General features: G+C 42.6%; 3 protein-coding genes across 3 annotated transcripts; 2 read left to right on the forward strand and 1 right to left on the reverse strand.

The window, feature by feature from the left end:
• The first annotated feature begins 326 nt into the window (after positions 1-326).
• On the forward strand, positions 327-1815 carry LOC120959682 (gonadal protein gdl). Its single transcript, XM_040383274.2, has 3 exons — positions 327-549; positions 619-779; positions 848-1815. The coding sequence occupies exons 1-3, from the start codon at positions 389-391 to the stop codon at positions 1123-1125; spliced, it is 600 nt and encodes a 199-aa protein (XP_040239208.1). The 5' UTR covers positions 327-388; the 3' UTR covers positions 1126-1815.
• Positions 1816-3139: 1324 nt separating this feature from the next.
• Positions 3140-4835, reverse strand: LOC120959681 (peptide methionine sulfoxide reductase). Its single transcript, XM_040383273.2, has 4 exons — positions 4692-4835; positions 4413-4615; positions 4061-4321; positions 3140-3737 (listed from the first exon to the last, which is right to left on the reverse strand). The coding sequence occupies exons 1-4, from the start codon at positions 4701-4703 to the stop codon at positions 3503-3505; spliced, it is 711 nt and encodes a 236-aa protein (XP_040239207.2). The 5' UTR covers positions 4704-4835; the 3' UTR covers positions 3140-3502.
• A 500-nt stretch (positions 4836-5335) lies between these two features.
• On the forward strand, positions 5336-7038 carry LOC120959683 (peptide methionine sulfoxide reductase-like). Its single transcript, XM_049608853.1, has 4 exons — positions 5336-5487; positions 5564-5766; positions 5858-6118; positions 6442-7038. The coding sequence occupies exons 1-4, from the start codon at positions 5476-5478 to the stop codon at positions 6674-6676; spliced, it is 711 nt and encodes a 236-aa protein (XP_049464810.1). The 5' UTR covers positions 5336-5475; the 3' UTR covers positions 6677-7038.
• Positions 7039-12755: the final 5717 nt, after the last annotated feature.

Below are 12755 nucleotides of genomic sequence, written 5' to 3' on the forward strand. Positions count from 1 at the left end.
TTTTCAGACTCAACCATACATAAACGATTGCCACAGGTAGTTTTACAACTTTTTAATGTGAGCTTAGACGAGACGAAAAAATAATAATTGTACCCAGCATAGCCGCACTGTACCTTTACATGGAAAATACTCATTCCTAACAGCCCAAAAAAAACGTTGATTTAGGTAATTTAATGTAGGGTCATGTTTCTAAAGATTATTACGGGTACTAAATATTCATCGTTTTTGTTACATCCTGCACTGGAGAATATTCGTATCTGAAGAAATACCTAATGGCAAATGTGTTACATGGGTACAGACTAATATGCTTGTCCAATAATGCTCCCACTGTGTGGTTGAACTGCTGTCATTTAAGCTATAGCTTGCATTGTGCCGGTGGTTTGTAAACATGGAAAACTCGAACAGCACGGAAAATGCTGCAACAATCAAACCAGATGCAGGAATACCACCAGACACTGTCGCTGATCCGTTCAGCAACCAGGAATATCTTCAAAGAAAACTGTACTTCCTTTTAGAGCATCTTAAAAAAATGCACGGCGATCTGCCAGAGTAAGTATGTTGTTTACATCGAACAATTGCACGGCGGGTGTAAAAAGGCTCCGTATTTCTCTTTTTCAGACAGTATCAAATGAGAATATCTTACGATCTATTAGCTGGCCTGGCGAACTCTTTGCTAAACGATACGATCTTTGAAATCGTAAAAGGATTGATGGAAATTCAGCATGTAACCGAGGCTCATTTGATGCAAGTGCGCGAAAAAGTCGAAAATGACCACCAGCGTACGTATGCACCAAAGTGAGTAAATGGCTCAAAGTTCTATCACTAATTCTTTCTATATTCGCTACAGTCGAATTGAAACAATGGGAATCAAAAATACAGGATCCTGAAGAGCTAGAGCATATTGTGGCTCTGATGAAAATCAAGCATGGAAAGAACATGAAGGAAACCGATATGAAACTAGTTCTTCATCTCGATCAGAAAGTTAAAGATCAACAATCCACTCTGGAAAAAGCAGGCGTTCCTGGATTTTACGTCACAGACAATCCAAAAGAAATCAAAATTCAGATGTATTTATTGGATTTCATTCTACGACTTAGTCGAATTAAGTTTGAATCGAACAAATAGCATACGGATGAATTTGGATTAATACTGGCTGCTCCGGAGACGGGTAATTTTCTCAAGCTTAGCTAATACAAGAACCCAACGTTAGAAAAGGCCTTTTGCCTGGATAACAATCATTACATGGTAGTGGTGAAAATCGGTTGGTTGTGTGTGGGTAGTTTGTGCATGTGTGTGTGAAAACATTGACGTCGGCAGATTTATGCTACGATCTGGAACATGTGGCTGTAGGAGACGGGAATAAAGCAAGCCGCATCTTCCGTAGCTGCTACAACTTCTGTTTCTTTGCTGATTTTCGCACGCTTAACGTCATTCGTTTCAACAGCTGATGCAAAATTGTAAAACTCTATACAATCGGTACATGTAAATGCTACATATGCTAAACTACAACTGCATACGCCAGCTGATGTATAGCATAAGGTCAATGACCTACTAATACATAGGACACAAAGCAGTTTTATGTACTTTCAAAACATGTGTTTTACAATCGTTAAAAGCACGTGATCGAACATTTGGGCGCCTTTTTGTTTAAGAAAGCAATAATCAGCACAATTACAATCACGTTATCAAACCAAAGCAAAAGACGCTCTTGTATAAAGCATCATATATGCCGCTCTTCGCAACGACTTAATTATATTTGTAAGTTATTAAACAACAAAAACTATAGAAATAAAAATCCTAGATATAAAAATAATATATCAGAGTAGTTACGCATCAATATTCAGTTTCATATTTACACGCATCACAAACTGTATCGAAATAAAGATCTCGTTTCACCCTTTCCGAAAAACTTACTTTCACTCCAGTTCGCCCTTTGGAAGTGGCTGAAATCGCGACGAGAAAAATAATTTGAATGAAATTCGCCATCCCACATCGGAAGCAAGTGCACGCCGTTATCATCGTCACGAGCAAGGTATTGCCCCGACCGACAGCGACGGAAAGTCTTGAATCACCGCCAAGCGAAGGGAGAACGACAAGCAGCGTTTGACGCCGGTAGGGAGAGGCAGCACGAGACAAAGACGAACCACGCCGGTAATTGCCCATGCGCACGGGCTAAGCGTGGTTTGGCGGTGTGATGATCTTGAAAAAAAAAAACGTCCTACTGTTTCTTTGCATCAATAATGGACGGCTGCGAAGCGTGAGCTTTCTGAGCCGGAAAGGGAGTCACAATTCCTTTTGGGAACTGACCTCACATTGGTACCGCCAATATGCGAGACATTTTCTGCGACGCAATAAGGTTTTCTTGTGTGAATTGGCGAATGTTTCTTTTTGCTCAAATTTGATTGGCTTTGATTATCACAGAAATAGACCCATTTCATCCCCTCCTGAACTTGTCCAATGATTGCTAGTTCACGTGTACATTGAAAGCTTGTAGCGCACACTTTCAAATCTCACCGCAAGATAGCTCAAACACTAGCGCACGGTACGCGCACACCTTCAAGTGAACCGACGGGCACATCAGCGCACAGCTGGCACCCCCCGAGATAACCTCATCATCACTTATCGCTCACGAAAGTTGCAAATCATCTTATTTTTCCGTTCCATTTTTATTCATATTCATATACTTGACATTCAATTGTACAACAATCATCAAATGCCATGTGTTTCGCTATCCTAACGAGATATTATTTGATAAAATAAACCGTATGGAACTGTCCTGTAGGATAACCGGAAAACGAATCAATTAACAAAATCCCATTCTGGATTTTAAATCTCATATGAACCGGTCCGAAGGAGGTGCATCTGAAGTGTGCTGATTTGTTTCATAAAGAAAAACCATAGCGCTTAGTTGGTATGACTCCGAGAAACTTAGACTCCTTTGGACCCCTTTCGTCTTTTAAACCATACTACGGCGCACTAGCCGCAAACAGTAAATAAGCTCACCGTAACATTTGATCCCCTGGAACGCTGAAATCGCCGCTAGGATCACCTGATAAGACATACTGTTTCGAAAGTGGTAGTAAGTTTCTTCCTCTGTTCGGTTATATCAAGGCCCAGTCCATCAAGATGCAATATGACGTAGCTGTGTTAAAGAAGTGCAACACTTCAGTATTTTATTCAATTACTTATTATCTATTGTTGGCATCTTCTAAGCTCCTAATACCTTATCACACCAGGTTTATCAAGAACGAATCTGCCATTAAAAAAAACATCTTGCTTGTAATCAGTATGGCTAACATCACTTGTCCAATCGCATCGTAGCGATCGATCGCTAATCTATCGGTGATCCAGTTTTTAAATGTAAAAGTGACAACGCTTTATGAAACCGTTGTCAGCAATCGCTCCAGGGACAGAGAAAGCTTCACTGTGTTCAGTTCTCCATCAAGTTGAGAATGGATTATATGCACTGTTGTTTCTTTCCTCACAATGCGTCCGGAATGCTTCAACAAAAAATGCCACCGCCCTCGTTCTGGATGACGTACTCGCGGACGTACTGCACCTGATCCTTACTCAATCCCAGCAGATCGGCCTCATCTTCAAACTGCTTCAGTCCGGATACGCCGATGAGATATCCGTTCAATCGAGCCGCCACGTGTGACGTATGCAGCAAGTCCGGCGTGAGTCCGATGCCCTTGGCCAGATCGGTGTGGCCCTGCAGGCGGTACTTTTGATGGTAGCTGAATGAGGAACACAGAACGAATATGCCAAACATCGTGAGTATCTCGTGATTGCACAGAAGGCCAGTGTATGATGAGCAAGGGGAAGTGTTAGACGAATAGACGTGGTAGTGCGTTAAAATGCGGCGAATCTCTACCGTAGTGGTGGTGTTTTCGCGCTTTAAATGCGAACACAGCTTGTTTGATGTTGGTGAAGCCTGTCGCGACGTCGCCATAGAAACTGAGCTGTGACAGTGAACTTGTGAGATCGACTTGCGGCACACGCCTCAAGTGTACGACCCTGAAAGTTGAACGATCTTTCGCGTTCGGCAAGAGATACTCACTTTTCGGCAGGATAAAATGGTCCGGCTGGTGCAATTTCGGTGATGATCTGCTCCGGAGCACGCTTCACCTGCTCCTCTGCCCGGCTCGCTTCCGCAATTTGCCGTTGTTGCTCGTTATGATACAAAATCAGCGACATGTACTGGCGCTTCATGCGAGTGGTCAGACCGTACTCGTGGTTGTTCCAAAACAAATCCAGCAGATCGTTGTAACTGATCGTTTGAGGATCATAATCAATTTCGATGACTTCCGTGTGATCTCCCCTGTGGAAAACAAGACACAGCAAACACACGGGCGCAACCATTAGAGCTGTCGGTCTCATCGACGCACTATGCACAGGCAAGAAATACGTACATCTTCTTATAGGCCGGCGACTCGGTAGAGCCTCCCGCATAGCCTACACGTGTCCGCAGAACTCCCTTGGTGGCGCCAAAGAGCGAGTCACATCCCCAAAAGCACCCCATTCCGAAGGTGGCCTTCTCAAAAGGCGTGTCGATCTGATGCAGCGGCTGCTGGGGGATATTTTCCAGCCTTCCAGCTTGATCGTGAGCGTGTTCCTAGAGGGGCAAAGCGTCAAAGGAAAGATTAAGCATCGACCATCGATGCAGCAGTCCTCAGCTCGCTTCTACTTACTGTAGCTACCATGTTGATGGTTTTGACCAAATTAGCAGCGATCGCTCGGATAAATAACGCGTGTAAGATAGTGTTCTCTCGCAGCTGTCTGAACGATTGTGACGATCGCTCGGCACAAGCAGTGACTTAGGTTTGATGCTGCGGTTTCTCGCGCGCCAGATTTATATACATCCCCCACCCCGCTCGGGGTGAAAACAAACCGGTCCGCTTGTAATACTCACACAACTAACTGGTTGGTGTCCGCATACGGCCCGAGTCTATCGTATTCACAACATAACGAATGTATTGTGTACGCATATGCTAGCAGATCTGTGTGAGTTGTCTATGAGTGTTTTAAAGCTACAAGCAGAAATACTTTTTGTACGCGAAAAACTGGGTTACCTGCTTGGTTATTTTTATCATCTTGCCTGTATCTGCCTCTCGTCTGTAGAAGCTATCTAATTGAAAACTAAAAAATGTAACTCTGGCTACAAATATCGTTGAATGTTCGTGCACAATACATTCAAACTCATATAATAACGACAAGTTGTGTAGCTACATCGAATGCTTTATCGCGAAACGAACCAGTTAGTTGTGTGAGTATTACATGCGGACCGGTTTGTTTTCACCCCGAGCGGGGTGGGGGATGTATATAAATCTGGCGCGCGAGAAACCGCAGCATCAAACCTAAGTCACTGCTTGTGCCGAGCGATCGTCACAATCGTTCAGACAGCTGCGAGAGAACACTATCATACACGCGTTATTTATCCCAGCGATCGCTGCTAATTTGGTCAAAACCATCAACATGGTAGCTACAGTAAGTAGAAGCGAGCTGAAGACTGCTGCATCGATGGTGGATGCTTAATCTTTCCTTTGACGCTTTGCCCCTCTAGGAACACGCTCACGATCAAGCTGGAAGGCTGGAAAATATCCCCCAGCAGCCGCTGCATCAGATCGACACGCCTTTTGAGAAGGCCACCTTCGGAATGGGGTGCTTTTGGGGATGTGACTCGCTCTTTGGCGCCACCAAGGGAGTTCTGCGGACACGTGTAGGCTATGCGGGAGGCTCTACCGAGTCGCCGGCCTATAAGAAGATGTACGTATTTCTTGCCTGTGCATAGTGCGTCGATGAGACCGACAGCTCTAATGGTTGCGCCCGTGTGTTTGCTGTGTCTTGTTTTCTACAGGGGAGATCACACGGAAGTCATCGAAATTGATTATGATCCTCAAACGATCAGTTACAACGATCTGTTGGATTTGTTTTGGAACAACCACGAGTACGGTCTGACCACTCGCATGAAGCGCCAGTACATGTCGCTGATTTTGTATCATAACGAGCAACAACGGCAAATTGCGGAAGCGAGCCGGGCAGAGGAGCAGGTGAAGCGTGCTCCGGAGCAGATCATCACCGAAATTGCACCAGCCGGTCCATTCTATCCTGCCGAAAAGTGAGTATCTCTTGCCGAACGCGAAAGATCGTTCAACTTTCAGGGTCGTACACTTGAGGCGTGTGCCGCAAGTAGATCTCACAAGTTCACTGTCGCAGCTCAGTTTCTATGGCGACGTCGCGACAGGCTTCACCAACATTAAACAAGCTGTGTTCGCATTTAAAGCGCGAAAACACCACCACTACGGTAGAGATTCACCGCATTTTAACGCACTACCACGTCTATTCGTCTAACACTTCCCCTTGCTCATCATACACTGGCCTTCTGTGCAATCACGAGATACTCACGATGTTTGGCATATTCGTTCTGTGTTCCTCATTCAGCTACCATCAAAAGTACCGCCTGCAGGGCCACACCGATCTGGCCAAGGGCATCGGACTCACGCCGGACTTGCTGCATACGTCACACGTGGCGGCTCGATTGAACGGATATCTCATCGGCGTATCCGGACTGAAGCAGTTTGAAGATGAGGCCGATCTGCTGGGATTGAGTAAGGATCAGGTGCAGTACGTCCGCGAGTACGTCATCCAGAACGAGGGCGGTGGCATTTTTTGTTGAAGCATTCCGGACGCATTGTGAGGAAAGAAACAACAGTGCATATAATCCATTCTCGACTTGATGGAGAACTGAACACAGTGAAGCTTTCTCTGTCCCTGGAGCGATTGCTGACAACGGTTTCATAAAGCGTTGTCACTTTTACATTTAAAAACTGGATCACCGATAGATTAGCGATCGATCGCTACGATGCGATTGGACAAGTGATGTTAGCCATACTGATTACAAGCAAGATGTTTTTTTTAATGGCAGATTCGTTCTTGATAAACCTGCTGTGATAAGGTATTAGGAGCTGGAAGATGCCAACAATAGATAATAAGTAATTGAATAAAATACTGAAGTGTTGCACTTCTTTAACACAGCTACGTCATATTGCATCTTGATGGACTGGGCCTTGATATAACCGAAAAGAGGAAGAAACTTACTACCACTTTCGAAACAGTATGTCTTATCAGGTGATCCTAGCGGCGATTTCAGCGATCCAGGGGATCAAATGTTACGGTGAGCTTATTTACTGTTTGCGGCTAGTGCGCCGTAGTATGGTTTAAAAGACGACAGGGGTCCAAAGGAGTCTAAGTTTCTCGGAGTCATACCAACTAAGCGTTAAGGGTTTCCTTTATGAAACAAATTAGCACACTTCAGATGCACCTCCTTCGGACCGGTTCATATGAGATTTAAAATCCAGAATGGGTATTTTATTAATTGATTCGTTTTCCGGTTATCCTACAGGACAGTTCCATACGGGTTATTTTATCAAATAATATCTCGTTAGGATAGCGAAACACGTGGCATTTGATGATTGTTGTACAATTGAATGTCAAGTATATGAATATGAATAAAAATGGAACGGAAAAATAAGATGATTTGCAACTTTCGTGAGCGATAAGTGATGATGAGGTTATCTCGGGGGGTGCCAGCTGTGCGCTGATGTGCCCGTCGGTTCACTTGAAGGTGTGCGCGTACCGTGCGCTAGTGTTTGAGCTATCATGCGGTGAGATTTGAAAGTGTGCGCTACAAGCTTTCAATGTGCACGTGAACTAGCACTCATTGGACAAGTTCAGGAGGGGATGAAATGGGTCTATTTCTGTGATAATCAAAGCCAATCAAATTTGAGCAAAAAGAAACATTCGCCAATTCACACAAGAAAACCTTATTGCGTCGCAGAAAATGTCTCGCATATTGGCGGTACCAATGTGAGGTCGGTTCCCAAAAGGAATTGTGACTCCCTTTTCGGCTCAGAAAGCTCATGCTTCGCAGCCGTCCATTATTGTTGCAAAGAAACAGTAGGACGTTTTTTTTTTCAAGATCATCACACCGCCAAACCACGCTTAGCCCGTGCGCATGGGCAATTACCGGCGTGGTTCGTCTTTGTCTCGTGCTGCCTCTCCCTGCCGGCGTAAAACGCTGCTTGCTTGTCGTTCTCGCTTCGCTTGGCGGTGATTCAAGACTTTCCGTCGCTGTCGGTCGGGGCAATACCTTGCTCGTGACGATGATAACGGCGCGCACTTGCTTCCGATGTGGGATGGCGAATTTCATTCAAATTATTTTTCTTGTCGCGATTTCAACCACTTCCAAAGGGCAAACTGGAGTGAAAGTAAGTTTTTCGGAAAGGGTGAAGCGAGATCTTTATTTCGATACAGTTTGTGATGCGTGTAAATATGAAACTTAACACTTGCATTACACAAATTGATGCGTAACTACTCAGATATATTATCAGATATATCTTTGATTGTTATTTTAAATCGAAATTCGCAATAATTCTCTATAATACACACTGAGTTCAAGGAAACACAGACGCCACTTCATTCATGTGTGTTAGTGCGTTTCATTTAGTGGTTTGTTTTAGTTAAATTTCGCCTGTCTAATCAAATGTGCTTCCCGCAAGCTTTTTTAACAGATAATTGAGCACGCACTATCACTCTTCAAAACATTTTAGACGGCAAATAATCGGTCACGTGTGCTTTGCCTATTCGCACGGTACATGTATGCAAAAAATGCGAACGAGCGGACATTATCCGAGTGATGTTGAATTTGAACAGCATACATGTACATATATCATACGTGAGATATTATACCATCAAACTTTTCGGAAATTAGGATGATATTAAAAGTGCGAAAACCCCGCAAAGAAAAATGTTTTGAAAGAAACGAAACGTGCTGCAGACATACATTTGTTTGCATTCCCGCCCCTTTAAATAGATGTGTTAGTGTATGGTATAAATACACCGATGTATGCTGCTTCACAACACACACATACACACAGTACACTGTTCTTAAAATATTACTCACACATACGCAGCCAATTAAAAGGCCTTTCAAACGGTGCGATGAGGGACGAGCGATTGTTGCATAGGTTGTTGTATTAGCTAACATTATAATGCTTCGCTTGAGCCAGCACCGTTACTTGTTTGACAGATGGTTACAGCTACCGTCTGTCAATCGTAATTCTGTCCATGTTTATTTTTCACAAAGGCTGCTACACCAATAGGCTCCATTTTCATAACCTTGTAAACATTATTGTTGATAAAGTTTAAATTATTTCCCCTTAAACAACAGTGCCAAAACAATTCCGCATACAAAATGTGCAAATGCATCGCTGGAACATGTGTCTGCTGGTAAGAAATAGTTTCTCACATTTCACACACATTTGTTGCGCAGCATCTATCCATACTCAAAAATTGGCGTCTTTATCATAGCTTTTCCCTTAATTTATTACTTTGCGTTTTCTATAAAACAGACTAAAGCTCCCATGACAATAGGAATATGAACCTTCTTATCGCGGAGCTCATAAGCGAAGTCATTGCTCAAATCAAATCATTGCTTTCTATTCCCAAATGCATGTGTCAACTCGGTCAAATTTGAAACCCATATACCATATTACGTACATGCATTATAATTGTAATGGTTTATTAAAAGATACATTTAATTTTCTTTTCTATTTTAACAGTTGCTGCCAATGCGCTATGAGCATGTTCATATCGCTGCTGTTCGTCTTCATACTGATCGCTGCAGCTGTCGCATTAGGAATTTACTTCGGACTGCTGAACGTGGACGATACAGCTCCGAATGTATCGGACTTCGTGCATAAAACTGGCGATTCTATAAAAGATAGCATTAAGGACAAGTTCCAATAGTTCCTTTCCATATTCTATGGGTACATCATAATTTTAAAGTTTTTACATCACATTGTGAATCTCTCCATAACTATACGCTATGCACACCCGAAAAAAGGGTTAACTACCATTGTAAGCCAACGATAGTGGCCTACAGCAATTAAGCTACGCAATCGTACAAAACATAAGTGCTTTAATCGTCTATGCATGAAATGGTCAGTACGACCAGCAAACGTATTATTCATCGCTGCAGAGCCATCCAGAGAAACATAACAAGCATGATAGATACATAAATTTGCTCAGGAACAATTACCACTGCTCCGCTCTTCATTCGAAGGTGCTTCAATGTCGTGGTAAGTTTACCAAATTTAAATTCCATCTCCGGTCCTTGCGTTATTATTTCCATTCGGTGACTGACACAATTCACATTCTGTTGGTTCGCCATTCTGTATGATTCATTCAAAACAACTGAACCAATAGTATGTATTTGTTTGTCGTTATACGTTTTCACACTGCACACTGAGAGCTTAGTACGCCCAATACAGACATTGAAGTTTACGCCAGGTTTCTTTCAAATGTCCCACAAAACATGACCTTAGTTTTCAGTAAAGTATGCTACCGCACTCACACAAGGAAGGAGCTTATCCTCGATGTAGGATGCCATCAAGGTTCAATGGTCTTTTTTTAACCCCGGCTACCTGTAGAGCAAAAGTGGTGAAGGATATCGCGTTGCTTGCGTGCTAACTGATTTGGACAGTGGGCTGGTTAACAGTTCAAGGACAGGTATGTCCATAATTATTTTGAGCTAGATGTACAACTAGACATGTTAAATACATCTATGTTATGGATACAAGTTCACAAATTATCATATTTGAACTCCATTTGCTATAAAGAAAGTTATTTCTCTTTCGATTTGCTTTACGATCACTGTGTAAAGAGGAAATATCACGCAGCAAGCGCATTATAGGGAAGGGTGTTGCTGGGGTGAAAATTACTCATACCCTCTTCCATACCGTATATTGAATTAAAAAGGTGCGATAATGGCTTGAAGCGTTCCGACTAGTGTTGGCCGTTCCGGTTCGAACCTAGTAAAAAAGTTCTTTTCTTTCCTTTCCGTTCCTTCCGTTCCGTTCCTTTCAAAATGTTCCTTCCGTTTCGTTCCATTCATTTCGTTCCTTTCGTTTGTTTCGTTCATTTCGTTTTTTCCCGTTCTTTCCGTTCCGCTCCGTTCTTTGCCGCTTCAATATTGTTAGTAAGGTGCTTTCGTTCGTGCGTTCCGTTCTTTTAAAAAACCGGTTTGGGCCGGCTGTTGGGACACAATCTGTGTTGCTTTCGCTCTCTCACACGCTCACAAGAATATTTATCGCACTTCGTCGCTCATCGTTTATACAAATCGCGGTAAGCGAAACAGGAAATGGTGCAGCATTTAGTATTATGATGCAATTTTAATATCTGTTATACTTAACAAGGGGATTTAAGAAGGGATTGGAAGAGATTGGGGCTTGAAGGTTGGAGGAGTCGATAATATTTTCATTGATTCGAATTGATTGGCATGATTCCAATATTTGGCCATCCGATTCGAAGCAACAATTTGTTTAAAATAATTAGTGAAATTAAAATAATTAGTCGGTCTCGTGATTCACTCGTCAAATCATACGTCTTAACAACATGCTCGTCACCAACCATCCATCCATCCACCCCCCCCCCCCCTCCCACCCCCACGGATTATCGTTTGTCGTATTAACTCTGGATCGATTCTTTAGTTCCGTTCCGTTCCTTTATTTTAACTTTGTTTTCCCAACACTAGTTCTGGCATATACCAATTGCTTGTGTAGTGGTGAAGCATCAGACACGTTTGAGTGCGATCGTGGTCGCATAAACATTGGCATTCATTACAAGGCTCATTGGTCGAGATCGCAAGACGTGTTTTCTAAAGGTTCTTCGAAAAGTTTTGCAAGCCGTAGGGAAAGGAGTTGCAAAAATGTGTCACTGTGGAACAATTATTGTCTGGTAAATAATCAAGTTTGTTGTTGTATCGGGTTTCAAACAAGTGAATAGAAATCAGTACTTTCCTTTCGTACGCCATAGCCATCGATCATCCAAATGAGCAACTTCATTCCAGAACAATGTCATATAAATCAGAGGAAAAGGCTTTAACCGAAAGTTTACCGTCGATTACTAACATAAAAATGATTTCCGTTTTTACAAGCATGTTTTGCTCTTCCGCTTGAAATCTTATATTGTGAAAGCAAAACGTGAGTGTAGTGTACACTTTTGCACGGCTCTTCTCCCACTCCCTCGTTTCAACTCAAGGTTATTCTTGTTGAACAAAGTTAATTGAGTTTTTGTGCACAAGCAAATTACATCATGTGCAAATAAAACGTGGGAAATGTGTCCATGAAATAGAAAAATAGACTCAACTTTTAATTGCAAACAAACGTATGAAAAGGAAATTCCCCAGCGGAGTCAGAATATGTTACGCTTCTCACACGGTAACACTGATACAGTGCCTCAATTGGAAAACCGTACGATTCAATAAAGTTTTGTCTAGTTCAAAATAATTCAAACTAGATTTGTATAGTTTTCCGATTGAGGCACACTGTATGTTATTTCCTACGATCTCAAACCCACACAACGACAGCAAACAGCCAACAAAGAAACACAGACTACGGAGTAGACTACGGAGTTACGCGAATCATGAATCACCACACTATCACAAAGATGCATGCAGTAATAGCAAAAATATAGAATTATAAATTGCGTTTGTAAACCACTTCTCATTTCAGTTGCATTCTTTTCGCTATCGCCATTGCCGTAGCCGTTTACTATGGAGTTATTCACGTCGATGAGTCCGCTTCCGATGTAATAAAGGACACTGGATCTAAGATTAAGGATTCCATTAAAGATGGCTTTAAAAAGCTAAGCGACAATTGAGCGTGTTTGCAAATGTTACAACACACAACATAGAA

This window comes from Anopheles coluzzii, chromosome 3 (assembly GCF_943734685.1).
Source record: "Anopheles coluzzii chromosome 3, AcolN3, whole genome shotgun sequence".
Classification (NCBI taxonomy): Eukaryota; Metazoa; Arthropoda; class Insecta; order Diptera; family Culicidae; genus Anopheles; species Anopheles coluzzii.

Excerpts from the sequence above, each read along its gene's own strand:
- LOC120959682 (XM_040383274.2), top strand. The coding sequence starts at position 389 with ATGGAAAACTCGAACAGCACGGAAAATGCTGCAACAATCAAACCAGAT. Across the intron at positions 550-618 it reads ATGCACGGCGATCTGCCAGA|ACAGTATCAAATGAGAATAT; the intron begins GTAAGTATGTTG and ends TCTCTTTTTCAG. Across the intron at positions 780-847 it reads AGTCGAAAATGACCACCAGC|TCGAATTGAAACAATGGGAA; the intron begins GTACGTATGCAC and ends TATTCGCTACAG.
- LOC120959683 (XM_049608853.1), top strand. Across the intron at positions 5,767-5,857 it reads TCGCCGGCCTATAAGAAGAT|GGGAGATCACACGGAAGTCA; the intron begins GTACGTATTTCT and ends TGTTTTCTACAG. Across the intron at positions 6,119-6,441 it reads CCATTCTATCCTGCCGAAAA|CTACCATCAAAAGTACCGCC; the intron begins GTGAGTATCTCT and ends TTCCTCATTCAG.
- LOC120959681 (XM_040383273.2), bottom strand. Across the intron at positions 4,322-4,412 it reads TCGCCGGCCTATAAGAAGAT|GGGAGATCACACGGAAGTCA; the intron begins GTACGTATTTCT and ends TGTTTTCCACAG. Across the intron at positions 3,738-4,060 it reads CCATTTTATCCTGCCGAAAA|CTACCATCAAAAGTACCGCC; the intron begins GTGAGTATCTCT and ends TTCCTCATTCAG.